This window comes from Scyliorhinus torazame, chromosome 11 (genome assembly GCF_047496885.1).
Source record: "Scyliorhinus torazame isolate Kashiwa2021f chromosome 11, sScyTor2.1, whole genome shotgun sequence".
Lineage (NCBI taxonomy): Eukaryota > Metazoa > Chordata > Chondrichthyes > Carcharhiniformes > Scyliorhinidae > Scyliorhinus > Scyliorhinus torazame.
This window is the reverse complement of record NC_092717.1, coordinates 198,822,369-198,838,641: the sequence shown is the minus strand read 5'-3', so window position 1 is coordinate 198,838,641 and position 16,273 is coordinate 198,822,369. Positions and strand designations below refer to the sequence as shown.

The 16,273-nt window shown below is 46.3% G+C and overlaps 1 protein-coding gene across 1 annotated transcript in view; it reads right to left on the bottom strand.

The window, feature by feature from the left end:
* tg (thyroglobulin) overlaps window positions 1–16,273 on the bottom strand; it is a 613,433-nt gene that overhangs the window by 420,455 nt on the left and 176,705 nt on the right. Inside the window, exons 27-28 of the mRNA XM_072468601.1 lie at window positions 6,679–6,876; window positions 3,648–3,815 (exon numbers count right to left, since the gene is read on the bottom strand). Coding sequence (XP_072324702.1) covers window positions 3,648–3,815; window positions 6,679–6,876 — 366 coding nt within the window. The remainder of the gene's footprint in view (window positions 1–3,647; window positions 3,816–6,678; window positions 6,877–16,273) is intronic.

The following is a 16,273-nucleotide window of genomic DNA, read 5'->3' as shown; positions in this document are numbered from 1 at the left end:
CCCACAATAATGTGTCAAACTGCAGTCTCTTCAATGCAACAATAATAATAAATTAGATCTACATGTTAGGCAGAGGCATTATTCATGGATGTTTATTTTATCTGACTAATTGAATGTCATTTGCTTTTACTAGACATTAAGCAGAACTTGTTATTAACATAAATTCATGTAGATTGTTCGCATTCTTTGGGAGGGGTCCACCAGTGGAGATTTGTTTATCTGTACAGTTTGAATTGATGTAGAATGATTCTGGCTCTGTGTCGAATCAAGCTGTTCAATATAACTGGGGCCTGAAGAGGGGCCAGATCACATTTAGTCCAATAGTTGTGAGAACATGGTTCAAAGTCTCATACCTTTTCACACACTCACTGCTGTTTAACTACAATTGTGTGAAAGCAACTCTGAGCTTCAGATTGCCAATCCGTACCACGAACTCGATACCCCACCATCCCAACTATTCCCTCAGGATGATCCCGTCTTAGTTAAAAACTTTACATCTTTATCCCAACATTTTAGGCCCAACCTTTGCTCTCGAGTCAGGGAGACAGAAACAGAAATATTCCCAACTCCACAAACATGATTCATGCAAAGGCGCCCCAGATATTCTAATTTTCATTCCTGGTTTGGGGATGGGAAAGAGGTGTGACTGGAATCAGACCTGCTGCCCCGGATAAAGAATTTGGAGGCAGCCACAGGGGCTACCGTGCACGGAGGTTGGCTGTAAGAAAGGCCTACTCTAGGACTGTATGGAAAGAAATAAAACAACAACAGCCCTCTTGCCCTCATCTCGCCCTCATCTCTCATACGCCCTCACCCCTCACAAACTCTCCATGCCCCACCCATGCCAGCTTATGCTGCCTCATGCCTCCCATCCCCACATAATCCCACATTCCCTCCATGCCAATCTATGCATTCACTCACACCCCATAGCCCTTTATATCCCCTGTTCCAACTTAGTGCCAAGTTTTGATAAGCTATGCCCCCCCCCCCCCGCTACCCACCATCCTTTTCCTTTATAGCACCATGCCAATTCATCCAGTATCCACCTTAGGCAGACGTCAGAGGCATGCTTAGATTAAATTAAATAAAGTTCCGAGTAAATATTGTAAACTTTATTTATAAGAAAATACCCTCATTCGTACAAAACTATTTGTTATATTTATATTCCTTCAACTGTATTATCCCTTATAATAACAAACATTTCATTCAATTGTGTAATCCTTTATAAAAACTAACACTGGAATTCATAACTGCACTTCAAATAATCCATGACCACTTGGAACTGTCAATCAAACTGTGAAATACCAGACACCCTATTGTGATAAAGGACCATTGTGAAATCAGTCATGCAGCACTAATGGTCACCCTAAGGTCCAATTCTACAGGCAGAAGGAAAAAACAAGCAATCATTTTTTTAAACACTCCAGACAATTTATTTTTCAAAAGGTTAATGGACAGGAGTTTTAAGTACCCTGATAACTTGAGAGTCTCTTTGGCATTTGTTTCTGACAGCTCCTCTTGATAGTTCATCTTGACACTTTTAAAAGTTGTTTTTAACAATTCCTTTTGACACTTTTCACAGTTAATTTTGAAATTTCCAATTTTGATAGTTCCAATGCATTTCTCTACTTTTCATCATTTTCATGCCTGCTTTTCACAATCACAAAGGGTGTCTGAACTCCCCAAAGATGTTTTATGACCATATCCAAAGAGGTACCATGGGCAGGATTCTCCAACTCCCCGCTGGTCGGAGAATCACCGGGGGGGGCGGCGTGAATCCCACCCCGCTGGCTGCCGAATTCTCCGGCATTGGAGATTTGGCGGGGGCGGGAATCGCGCTGCGCCGATCGGCAGGCCCCACCCCCGGCGATTCTCCTGCCCGCGATGGGCCGAAGTCAAGCCCGTTCTATGCAGGAATCCGCCGGCGTAAATTAGAATTGGTCCCTTACCGGCGGGACCTGGCAGCGCGGGCGGGCTCTGGGGTCATCGGGGTGGGCGGGGGGCGATCTGGCCCCGGGGGTTGCCCCACAGTGGCCTGGCCCACGATTGGGGCCCACCAATCCGCGGGCGGGCCTGCGCCGTGGGGCACTCTATTCCTACGCGCCGGCCGTGTAAGCCTACACGATGGCCGGCGCGAAGGTGAAACCCCCCCCCCCCCGCGCATGTGCGGGGATGACGTCAGCAGCCGCTTACACTCCCGCGCATGCGCGGACCCCCGCCGGCCTTCGGAGTCCCTTCGGCCCTGGCTGGGGTGGCGCCAAAGGTCTTCCACGCCGGACGGCGGGGCGCTAAGCACTCTGGCGCCGGCCTAGCCCCTGAAGATGCAGAGGATTCCGCACCTTTAGGGTGGCCCGACACCGGAGTGGTTCACGCCACTCCGTCCCGACGGGACCCCTCGTCCCGCCGGGTCCGGGAGAATCCCGCCCCATATCTTTCTCAAAGGGTCCTCAGGCTATCCAAACAAATTCACAAAATTTAGACCTGCTCCTATCAGGTATAATCTGTGAATGTTGACTTTCAAACACCACTCACATCAAATCACGTGAGTGGAGGCAGCTGCTGCTTTCTATGGGCATATGCTTCCGCAATATGTGCTTGTATGAAATGCGACACAAGCCCATTCACACCCCCACAAAATTGGTAGGTGACATGTTCAGGAGCAGGACTTCCAGTTTTTGGACTTGCCTGCCATTTTTCCAATGACAGACGTGCTCTCTGTTGATGTGAAAATCAGGCCTAAGTGTCTATTACAGACCTTTTTTTCTAAACACTCTCATTCATGAAAACCTTTTTAATACATTTAAATTTCTTCAGCTACTTAATCCCACATATGAATAAGCATTTGTATTCATCTTCTTTGGCGATCACTTGCTAATGAGTATGATTATCCACCTAAGAAACTCTGTGTTACTGGTTATGGGTCCTGTGAGTTCTTGCATGGCTGATGAGCCCAATGCTAGAGTCTATTTGTATTCATAGCCCTACATCAAAGACTTTATTACCACTTGGAGCTGAAAATCAAATGGTGAACTGACAGGCACCCCACTGTGATGAACGGTTGTGGAATCCATCATGTAACACAAATAGAATGATAATCTTCAGGTTTATAGAATCAGAGTGAATTTATAAGGACTGTTGTTTTTAAACACTAGACTGTTTTTTAAATTTAAAGGACAGGAGATTTAAAATCCTCGAAAGCGTATTTGTTTTTACACATATTCATGACTACTCTTACCAATCCCAAAGAACACCTTCTGTCTCCCAAAGGGATACCTGGTTTGCCTCTCTCTTTCCTATCTGTCCTTCCCTTCTCCAGTAATATTGCAATCACTTCAATCAGATTTGTCAGTTATGACTTTTGCTTTACAAATCCATACTTGCTCTTTCTTATCAACAGAAACATTTCCAGGTGCTCAGTCACTCTATTCTCAATTAGAGACTAGTAATTTTCTAACAATAAATTTTAAATGGCCAAGAACAGGCCAGTGTCATGCACAATTTTTCCAATCTAAATGAAAGGTTACTAAATCAAGCAATCTTTAGAAAGTTATAGTTCTGCCATCTGTCATGATCTAACCTACTTCATGACCTGGAGTAGGATCATTGCTGGATCAGGAACTATCCAGATCCAAAAACTGTTTACTTACTGCCGATGAAGTCCAGTCCTCCAAAGCTGAACATGAATGTCTTCTTCTTTGTGTTGGACTTCACACCTCTGCAAATGCCCTCTCCACCAAGCAGTGATGTTGCCTGCCAGTCATTATCATTGCAAAGCAAAACATCTGGATAACTGATCAAACCACAGAGGAGGGTCCCTGAAAACAAACACAGGCACTCAGGTAAGTGTCATTGACACTCTTACTGCCCAAGTCAATTTCATGCAGTGTATTTGCAAAATAGGCCTCAACTGATGAATGAAAGGTTAGAGTAGAGAAAGGCCTACACGGGTCGTGTGTAGAGGAATGTGCTTTTGACATTGTAGTCTCAGTTCTGACCATCAGGAGTATTAATAAAAATATATTGGAGTTAATACTCGGAAAATATAATTCAGTCCAAACCAGTTTTATATCACTTTGGGCAAAGCATTTTTTGAAGTTCAGAGACTACAATGGCGGAAAATTTAAGTTATATGCTTCAAATACAATTTATCCAGAAGATGTGGATCTCTATTGAATTGAATAATTGCAGATTGTACATTTGATAAGAAATTGCTACATGTGATGTTATAAATTAAAGTACTATCTATACAGAAATCAATTGTGCTCCTTTTCTATCCAAAAATATACTTTAAAAAAACTCAGGATAAAGGTTATTCCATTAATTCATGGAATATTTAACCACAGAAGGGGCCATTAAGCTCAAAGTTACCGTGCTGACTCTTTGAACGCTATCTAATTATCTTGCTTTCCCCTCCTTTTCCCAAGCCCGACAATTTTCTCTATTCAAGCATTTTGGGTGGCACAGTGGCTAGCACTGCTGCTTCACAGCTCCAGGGACCCGGGTTCAATTCCGCAGTGACTGTGTGGAGCTTGCACTTTCTCCCCATGTCTGTGTGGGTTTCCTCTGGGTGCTCTGGTTTCCGACCACAGTCCAAAGATGTGCAGGGTAGGTGGATTGGAAATGCTAAATTGCCCCTTAGGGTGAGGTTACAGGGCAGGCGATAGGGCCTAGGTTGAGTGGTCTTTCAAAGGATCGGTACAGACTCGACGGGCCGAATGGCTTCTTTCTGTACTGTAGGGATTCTACGATTAATCCAATTTCCTTTTGAAAGTTACAATTGTATCGACTTACATCACCCTTTCATACAATGAAATCCAGAGTACAGCAACTGAGAATCAAATTCACAGAATGGTCATCATACTACTGAAGGAGGCCATTTGGCTTGCCTTGTCTCTGTCAGCTCTCTGTGGGAGCCGTTTACCCAGTGCCACTCTCCAGCCTTCTCCCCGCGGACCTGAACATTCTTCATTTTCAGAAAAATGTCCAATTCCCTCTTGATTTACGCTTCCTCCAGCACAGGCAGCACTTTCCAGATCCTAACCAATCGCTGCATGCATACGTTCTTCCTTATGTCACGATTGCTTCTTTTACCAATGACCTGAAATCTGTGCCCGCTTGTTCATGACCCTTCCACCAGTGGGAACTCAAAGAACATAACATTTCTCATCTTCCTTCTGGTTCTTTCCCTACTGGTGGGACAATATTTCCAGTGCCATTGGCAGATGAGAGGACGAAATTGTGAAAGAAGAATTTTTAAACCTTCAGGTATTTCCAAAAAATCCAACACCCAGACCAAACTGAAATGCATAATGTTGTGGGAATGGTCGCAAATTTGTGGTTTCAGCAGTCATCACCAAGAAATGAAGTGCCACCATCCTGAAATGTCAACTCTGTTCCTCTTTACACAGATGCCCCCAAACTGACTGCGAATTTCATGCATTTTCTGTTTGTATTTCACCTGGGAATAGACTGAAGAGCCACCCATCTCATTGCTTTTCGTGGGCTGTTGTTATGCACAGCTGGTTACAATATGAAGCAACAATACAGTAGGATAGAGCATTGTCTGAAGCACATAGAGATGTTCAGACAACATGGTAAAATGTTATAGGTGTTCCATAGAGTACTGGTTATCCAAACCCTTTTCCACTTAATCTCGATACAAAACTAGACGGCCAAAAACCATTGCCTCTTTGAAACTATTTTTTTTAAAGAACGTAACAATTGTTATTTCAAGAATTTTTCCCACAATTTCTTGTGGCTGATTCACACTCATTTAGAGCATGATAAATTGCTTCCATGACCTGAGACCCAGACATATTCTGCATAGCTCTTAAGCATGATGGTACATTTTATGAGCAGGACTGAACTTTCCTGCAGTAAACAGACTGGGAATTATCCCTATAACCTTGTTATTTACAACTCTAGTGCTGTGCAAAGCTCCCAAAAGTATTGCTGTAAGTCAACAACTAGGCTCCCTCTAGAGCTGATATGGAATTCCCTGTAACAGGATGCTATCTGGAACATACCTCTCTGTTTCAAATGTGCTATCAATCTAAAGGGAGCCCACTCAGCCCAGAAGTTCTGCCCTAATGTAATTCCCAGTCCATGGGATCTCCCCTATGTAATGCAATACTAAGGCCTTGCAGCGCAGTGGTAGCACCCCTACCGCTGGACCAGATGCTCCAGGTTCGAGGCCAACGCCAGGACTTGTTGGCCATGGAAGGAGCATTCAAGGTAGCTCAACAGGCTGATAATCAGCTCAGACATATTTCCACAACTTCCCCACTATTCCCCAAAGGGTAAAAGACAGTATATGTGTGTGAGGATATGCTAACAACAACAATGTAGTGAAGAGTCTGGGTTATCTCCTTTATATAATGTATTCAGTATAAAAGCTGTCTCCATATAATTAATTACCTCAGTCCAAGGGATCTCCTATTTAATGCAGTTCCTAGTCTGAGTTATCATATATCCTTTATATAATGTAGTATTCAGCACAGGACCCCTTTCTTACATCAAGTATTATTCCATTCAGAGGCTCTCCTAAACAATGTAATACATCACACCGGCGACTGCACCAAAATAAAATTGCTTGATAAAGTGCTTTCGAGCATCTCGGAGGCATGTGGTGAATTTCCATAAAAATGCAATTTATTTTCTTTTAGAGGCTCATTTTACCTCTGTCAATTGTTATTTGACTCAACATGAAGCCATCACAGCAATTCTCCTTGCCACAGGTCTGCCTACAGAAATGATGTACATCTGTTAAGCTCGAACCGACTGCAGAAAAAGCCATTGCCTGGTATACGCCTGTAACCACATTGCGAAAATCCGTCCGCGCGAAGGTCTTGCGAAATGATGTTGTGAATTCATGACCTGCAGAAAATTAAGAACATAGAATAGAGTCATAAGATCTAACAATATGAAAGAAAGGCGTGCATTTGGCTGATCATGCGTGTACTGACACTTTGAAAGAACCATCCAATTTGTCCCACTCCCCTGCTCTTTCCACGCAGCCCTGAAGAATGTCCTTTTCCAATATTTATCCGATTCCCTTTTGAAAGCTCCGATTGTGAATCTGCTTCCACCAGCCTTTCAGGCAGTACGTTGCAGATCATACCATAAAATGTACACATTAAGGTAAGATCCATTGAGCCATTATACCTGTGCTATCCTGGAGTCTCCATAACCCAACACTGGAGAAGCAAACTCAAAAGGAAGATAATCCTTGGTCAGATGTCTATGAGGGGAAATTATAGTCAGGGATACGACTGAATTCTTCAAATGAAGTTTTCTCACTCCTTGATGAAAGACTCCATTTTCTCTAAGGAGACTTATGATTCTGCAAAACAACTTGTATCTTGGGACTGCAAGTTCAGACCAACCTCAGATAAATTTTTTATGCCCTGAAACCTTGAAATGTAGGACATCGACTGCGTAACAGTGCGTGTACTTTTTCCCGGATAGGTTTGAATTTGCAACTCTCTCTCAAAATGTTGGGAGGTGTTCCCAAATATAAGCCGCCTTGCCTCACTAGCAGGTGCAAAAGGAAGTAAAGCTAAAAAGGTTAATCAGCCAGAATTAAACATTTTTATTTCAATAATTTCTCATTCAATATTCTCTCTTTACACATACACATTGAGGCTATGCACATGCTCCATATATGTTTGTTCCAAGACAAAGAATGCAGAAAATCAGAGATAAAACATCTAAAAGAAAACTGCAGAATTCTTGGAACTGTTCTGCAAAACCTACAGACATAACTTGTCATGTTTAACATGTTCCTACAATCATGATGGATGCAACGATTGTTGTCCATGCCATTTGTAAAAAAAATATGTTTTAAGATTTGTTCAAATTTGCTGTGGATATGAGCTGACAAGTCTCAGAACATATTACCACACACTTCAGAAACCAATCAAAGACTGCCAATTGATTGTCTCAGAGGAGTATACCATGAGAGTTACCATGCAGCCAAATCTTTGAAATCAGGCCCAAAAACCACTAATCGAGACAGCACTGTCGGGAGTGAGAGCATCAACAGGAGAGATCCCGTTGATGCAAATTGGTCCTACTCAGATCGAATCCAATTGGATTGCAGCCAACCTAGTCAAGCGGGTAACTATGTTTTGAATCATTCCGTATTGTTTCCAAGTTTAATAAAGGGAATAAAGCTGTTGGATTTGCAGGGAAATTGCATCAGTTGTGATTCTCAGTCTCTTGGACGTTACATGCTGCTGTTCACTTCTGGTGTGATCCAAGCCACCACATGCCATCTAGGTGACTGTGTTAGCATGATTCTGCAACGGTCACAGACCTGAGGACACTGCTTCTTCCATACTCGAAAGAAGAGGAACTGTAGCCACCTAAATTGGCCAACTTCCGATTTAAAATGGCGAACGGCAAAGGCTGATGGGAAAGTCAGCCAACATGGACAGAAACCAGCAGCTGCAGGTTTGCTATGTATTTACCTCTGCAAAGGCCAGACAACATCGATACCAGCAACCATCAGCATAACAAAGTAACAGCCATCTGTGTACTGATGAGCAATCCCCGGGAACAATAAGTAACATTTTGGTCACACAAAGCAAAGCCAGACTCCTTGGCGCCAGCAGGAGCCAACACAAAGGAGGTGAACGAACACCTCAAGACCGCCCATCGATCAGGGAACCGCTCCAGTATTGGAGAAAATCGAACCAAGCGATTGGGACAAAGTCCAATCACTTGGGACCAGGTACAGGGTCCGCCCCGAAAGGCGGGAAGCCCCTGGGGACTATAAGAGTTGAGCCCCAAGTTCAAATCACTCTCTTCACCTCTTCCTCCTGCCTGGGTCACTCAGCAACACAAACCAACATTGACCGTGACCGGTGCAGTGATCATCGACTGAAGTAAGTCTTAATTCAACGCTCGCTACGGGATAGGCGCTCCTAGCTACCAATCCATACCAACTTCGAATCCCGCAGACTCAGAACCCGAACGAAAGCCCATTTGTTCCCCTGACCTGGTGGGCCAGTCCAAAGCTAAGTACAGGCCTGTTAGTTATAGAAGTAGCTTAGACGTAGCATTTGTGCATGAGTAGCGATTACTGTGTATAATAAATGTGCTTTGATTTAAATCTTACTAATCAGTGTACTGGGTTATTGATCATTACTTGGACTTGAACTTCATGGCGGTATCATAAGGATACCTGGCAACTCGAGAGCAAAGGTAATAAAACAGAGCAATTGAACCAAGGAGAAAGTTAGCAACATTATTTGGCGACATCCTGACGGGACCCGATCTAGAAGTCGAAAACCACTCCGGGAAAACCCAGGAATTTGAATTAGAGATCCAATTGGGAACAGAAAACCACAAGCGTTCAAGCAGTTCTGATCAATACCCATAATTCAGAAGTGTGTGTATGCATGCGTAACTAACAGGGCGATAAGGTAAAACTGATAGATTTTTTGTTGCGACAAAACTGTCGGGAGTTTGTATTTCGGAAAGTAGTGAAAGCCGTACCCGTATTTACAGCACCGCCTGAATACCCCTGTCCCAAATTTGAAGAGCAGCATTCAGATAGGAAAGATGGCAATGCAGGCAATGCAACGCCTCATGAACCCAGAGGAATTTGCGGTTTCAGCGACCAGCAGCAGGAGAGTGGGACAATGTCTCATTTGGGAGGAAGAGATCAGGAAATATCTCAAAGAGAAGGGATGGCCCCTTTGGAGTGAATTCTGTGATAACGAGGAATCAGGTCCCGGGAGTATAGGACATACTTGGTGGGAGAACCTGAGCGAGATCCACAAGAAGAGCTTAGCGAAAGCTCGCAAGCCGATGGCAATCATGTCCTGCTTGGCACAATTGCGAGGCACAGAGGAGGTCGTTAGGACTCTCCGGAAAGAAGTAAAGGGCATACATCGGATGAGTAAGGTCAATGTAAGCGAGGTAGAGCGAGAGAATTTAGAATTGAGAAGGAAGTTGGCAGAGATGGAGAGGTGGAGGATGCCAAAAGGGCACACCAGTCTTGTCTGGCGCACTTAAGCAGCTTCCAGTCTCAATACGAAAAGGCCTATCAGGACACGCAACGTGCAGTCCTGGTACATGAAGAAACAGAAAAGCAGGTAGAAGCATTGCAGAGACAGTGCAGCGACCTCAAGGCAGCGTTAAGAGTACTCCATGCTGCCACCGCAGAGCAAAGACAAAGCACGCTAGATCACGCAAAGTGCCGGAAGCAGATTGCAGAGTTGCAATCGCTACTTTCAGTTCAGAAAGGCTCCCAGGAAACCTTTGGAGCGAAATTAGATCAGGAAGATGGCCCTGATTGGGAAGAATTGAATGAAACAGCGCAGAGATATGTTCGGGGAACATGTGCGCAGGGAAAGCCACAAAAGAGGAAAGCGCCCCAACACCCCCACACAGCAGATAGTTCAGGCTCCAATGAACCCAGTCACCACCCACCGCACAGCCACATCGGACAATGTGGAATTTCTATACTACACCCCCTTAACAGTGACCCAATTACGGGACGCGTACGATAAGATCACACCGTTCCTCCCCACCTCAGACCCCCACCATTTCTTTGCCACAGTTAAGCATCAGGCGACCATGTACGGCCTGGATGAGCGAGAGCATGTAAAGCTCACAGTTTTAAGTTTAGACCCTTCAGTAGCAGCAGCCCTTCCCGACCCACAGAATGTAGGAGGAGGCACCCTTGCAGAAATGCATACCGCGATCCTGGATGCGATCTAGTATAACCGGGATGACCCCGTAGACGGCCTCAACAAATGCAGGCAAAAGAAAGCCGAGCACCCCACAGCGTTTGCTGGATGCCTGTGGATCCACTTTGCAGCAGTGTTCGGAGACTTAGACCGCGCCCATTTGTCCCCAGACAACATGGCCAAATGGACCCGCACCCTTATCTCCCATGCCACAGAAACAGGACAGAAAGCTTGCGTGAGTTATGATCCCTCAGAGGAGGCCCATAACGAGAAGTGGGTAGTGAAAAGATTGTCCCGCGTTTGGGAGCAATCTGTACAAAGCAAACCCGCAGTCAAGAATCCCGAGGAAAAGCAGGCCGCCGCAGATATACAGGCAGTTACAACCCACCAGAACCCCGCATGGGTGAATGAAGGAAAGAACAGCCCCCCACCCAAGTCACAGGAGTGTTACAACTGTGTCCATTTAGGACACTTCGCAAGAGAGTGCAATGCCCCTTGAAAGCCACAGAGAGCACAGCAGACGGGCACTTTGAGTAAGAAGAAGACAGAGCCCATTCATAGTGTTAGCGCCCGTTCAGATAAGGCGGACCTGAACGGAACGGACTGACGGTGTACGGGCTCCCCCAGTTGGGTCTGCGACACCCTTTGGGATAAGTCCGGACGACCGGTAGTTGCAGCGAAGATTCGGGGACAGCCCATCGAGGGTCCCGCACCACGATAAATTCCTCCACCCTGTTTCAAAAAGACACGTGGCCCTCTACAGCCAGTATCACCCTCAGCCGCTTTACAGGCGACTCACAGCAGGGACACATCATAGCCCCTGTACCCATTCAAATCGGTAACATCACCACTAAGCACCCCGTAGTTTTAGTTGACCTGCCCCACACAGCAGAACACATTCTGGGAATCGATTTTATGAATTCCCACAACTTATCATTTGATCCAGTCAACCAGTGTGTCTGGAAAATGGCGAAGTCTGCAAGAGCCCCGGCAACACTCAACGTAGGAGAATACGCGAACAAAATTAGCGCAGTAGGCGAATTTTGGTTCAACACGACCACGCTTAGTACGGACAAGCAGATTAGGGCAGTTCTTCAAAAGAACAGGGCAGCATTCGCGACCCACAAACACGACTGTGGCCGGATGACTAGCTCCGTACAGATCACAGGACCTGACCCTAGACCCCAAAAACAGTATGGATTTCCCCAAGAGGCAGAGGGAGAAATCGCAAAAGTAATCGAAAGCTTATTAGAGCAGGGCGTACTTAGATCAGTAGCCTCCACTAATAATGCCCCGATTTGGCCAGTGAAAAAGCCCGATGGATCATGGCGTCTGACCATCGATTACCGAAAACTCAACAAAATCATCCCTGCAGCAGCCCCCACAGTAGCAACAAGTCCCGAGACCATGCTCAAGCAGGGACTCAATTCTCGATTCTTTACGGTTTTGGAAGTCAGTAATGGATTCTGGTCCATTCCATTGGCAAAAGCGTGCCAGTACAAATTTGCCTTCACCTTTAAAAATCAGCAGTACACGTGGACATGCCTGCCACAACTCCCCCTGCATTTTCCACCGACAACTGGCAAATGGTTTAGCAAAATTCTCTCGCCCCGAATGTCTGGTACAGTATGTAGACGACCTACTACTGCAGACAGACACCAAGGAAGAGCACATTGAGCTTCTGGCGGAACTCCTGGATCTCTTACACTCAATTGGTTGTCAAGTCAACCCCAAAAAGGCCCAGATTTTGGAAGATAAGGTGATATATTTGGGAACAATTATCACAGATGGTGTGAGAGGCACCTGCTCGCAGTATTTTGGGCAGTTCAGTATTTTTCGTGTATTACCGGACTGAACCCCATCACAATTCTCACCGAACACATCCCCACTCAACTTTTACTGGACGGGCGCCTCAAGGACGGTACAGTAAGCCAGATTAGAGCAGCTAGATGGACCCTTCTCTTGCAGGGACGGGACATCACTGTTAAACGGACAAAGACGCACACCTTTTTAGCCAACAACTTACAGTGACCCGGAATCCCCCATGAATGCGAAATTATCTCTCCACACCACAACACAGGCCCCTTTATTGCGAAAACACCCCCCAAAAAGATAGGTGGTTCAACCCAGAGCCCCCAGCACACAGACACGTGTGAGCCCATAAGGATATATGTGGATGGATCTTCCACAGTCTTGGATGGGAAGCGCATAACAGGTTGCGGTATATATGTCGAGGACGCGCAGGGACGCGCCCTAGAGGAAATATCATTAAAACTGTCAGGCCACTTAGGCGCGCAGGCAGCAGAGCTTGCGGCCATCGCATATATAGTGGAACACCCAGATTCCTTCCCCAGCCCAGCAGACATATACTCGGACAGCCTCTATGTCTGCAACAGCCCCACGGAATTCCTGCCACTGTGGAAAGCAAGAGGATTTGTTTCCGCAGACGGAAAACCCCTCTCTTCAGCCCCATTGCTCCGTCATATTTTAGAGAGAGCACAGAAGAGGATTTTTGGGATAGTCAAAGTTCGTACTCACCATCGTTCCTCCCATCCTGGAAATGTAAAAGCCGATGCACTGGCTAAAGCAGGTTCCAGGCATGGATATCTTTGGGCACACCCCGAAGGGGCACCAGTGAATGCAGTTCAGGTCTCACAGACAAAGATCGAGGATCTAGTGGAGGCCCAGAAGCAGGACAGCAATCTCAGGGAGATTGTAAAAGGAAAGTATCCAGCACCCTATGAGAGGTTTAAAAATGCTCTGACCACACATGATGGTGTGGTGTTAAAAGACACCCTTTATGTGGTTCCTGAACAGGACAGGACTCAACTGATTTGTTTGTTCCATGACGGTCATGGACATCAGGGAATCGATCCCACTACAGCCCACCTCAAGCAGCTTTGTTGGTGGCCGAATTTAAAGGAAGATGTAAGCCATTACATCGAGAATTGTCTTATCTGTGCCCAGAATAATCCGGACAGCTACGCCAAAAAGGCTGAGCTTAGTCACACCCGACCCGTTAATGGCCCCTGGACTAACCTCTAGATCGATTTTATAGGACCATTGCCCCCTTGCAGGAATGGTTATAAATATGTCCCGTGGTGATAGACACTTTTACAAAATGGGTGGAAGCATTCCCATCCAGAACAAACACTGCAAAAACCACAGCCAAGATTTTGACCCACCACATCTTTACAATATGGGGACTGCCCCGCAGCATTGAATCAGACCAAGGCTCCCATTTTATGGGACGTGTCATGCAGAACGTCCTCACGATATTTGGCATCACCCAAAAATTCCACATAGCATACCACCCACAGTCGAGTGGTATCGTGGAGCGCATGAATCGGTCCCTAAAATCCACCCTCAGAAAAATGGTCCAGCAAAACAACACCACTTGGGATTCAGTCCTCCCTTTTGCGCTGATGTTTGTGCGTAATACAATTTCCACTTCTACAGGTTACACCCCACACACCCTCATGACCGGACGCCCCATGAAAGGCACAGAATTTAATTAGGTTTAGACTTGATCAGCCCCGAAGTGACGGCCCTCACACACGAGAAAGCAGTAGAGCAGTTAGTGGAGAATGTTAAAACAGCTCAGCTAGCAGCCGCAGTGAAATTGGGCACACGAAAGAAACAGAGCAAGGCTTGTTTCAACAAGACAGTGCATGCGACTGAGTACAGTATAGGACAGCAAGTTATGCTCTCCGTATACAACCCCAGCACATTCCTGTCACCAAAATACTCGGGTCCGTAATCCATTGCGGACAAAGTAAGCCCTTCCGCATATAAAATAAAGTATCCCAACGGTAAGACTGCGTGGTTCCATATCAACCAGCTGAAGGCATATGGAACACAGTCTAACCACTCACACCACGTCATGCTCGACGCAGCACACCACACCCCGCCCACAGCCAACGTAGCCCGACCATCCCCCAACACTTCCAGCCCAGCCACGGACTCGACCTTGACTCCACCCCCGAAATATACACTCCGCCCCGGAACGCCCTCGGACTGCAGCAGCAGAGACAGCGACTGTGACACGGACGATAGCCACAACACGCCTCCCACCTACTCCCATGCAACAGGACCCACACCCAGCGAATCCGACTACGATTCGAGTGATCCCTTCATGATCACTTTCCTAAACAAATCCCACCACCGACCACCGACCCACAATGACGACCCCGATTCCGTCCCCACACAACTAGACACCACCTCTTGGCACAGAGACAACTTGTTCAGACTCATCCGGAATGATGAGAGCAATCCGAAATCCCACCATGCAGCCCTATCAATCTTAATACATTCAAGAGTTTGGCACCCGGGAGAAGATGACGACCTTGAGTCTGACTCCCAAAACAAGAACCCCTTTGCGACCTTGTTCGCAACCGATAACTGGGGTGTCCAGATGATGTTTTAAAGGAACCGCTTGGGAGAAACGGTGTCCTTTCTGATGGAACCTGCAGAATGTTTTATGTTGTTTGTAAGTTTGTTAAATGTTGTATGTCAGACCAGGAATTTTTTTTTCACGGCCCCACGCCCTTTCAGCAGAAACCTCTGAGGACTTGCCCACAGAGTCGTGCTGTTGGCCAGACGCTAGTTCAGAGGAACTAGTTTGTCTGCAGACACTTGTTAAGGTCCCAGACGCCAGTTCAGCGGAACTCGTCTGTCGACAGACGCCCGTTCATAACTGCTCTTCTGGTTCGAGGGAAGAACCACTACGGCAGCCCCCCACGATGACTACATTTCTTGCCCGTTCTTGTCGGTTGCTCGGGCAGTGGAGAAATGGCTTGGGACCCGCCCTGCTTGGGAACCCCCCTCTGGTCAACTACGCTCGGGTAGGGGAGACACGGCATTGGTAGCCGTCCTACCCGGGGACTCCATCCAACTCTTACCCGTCGCGGCCCATACGCACCTCATTTTGGAAATTTTAGTTCAAAAAGTTTTGTTTTGTTTCAGGTAACCCTTAGGTTGCCAACCACATGCTATTTACATCCTGAAACATTTGGATGGTAGATCGCACAGTCTGCGAGACGGCTCGCACTGGTTCATTATTTGAAAGTGTGCCTTGTCCTAAAATTCGGTTTTTGGAACAAAAAATTAGGGAGTCACACATAGTGACCAATTATAAAGGGAGTAATTGGCTCTAAAGGACAGACAGACTATCGTACGAGATGTTAAACCAAGATAGTTACAGACACTATGCTTGACTCCACAGAACTCCAGAAGCTCCAGGACCGGAGAAGAGAAGAGAAGGGAAAGAAGAAGCAACATGAGGACTTCCTTCGGATGGTTCCTCATCACAATGAACATTTGGTTGCGCGTGAACATGAACCCCATGACCTCAAGCCCCCCAGCTGTTAATGTTCTCCCCGCATGTTCTCCTCACGTGCGCGTGGGTTTCCTCCCACAGTCCAAAGATGTGCAGGTTAGGTGGATTGGCAATGCTAAATTGCCCTGAGTGTCCAAAAAGGTTGGGTGGGGTTACTGGGTTAAGGGGATAGAATAAATGTGTGGGCTTGGGTAGGGTGCTCTTTCCAAGGGCGGGTGCAGACTCAATGGGCCAA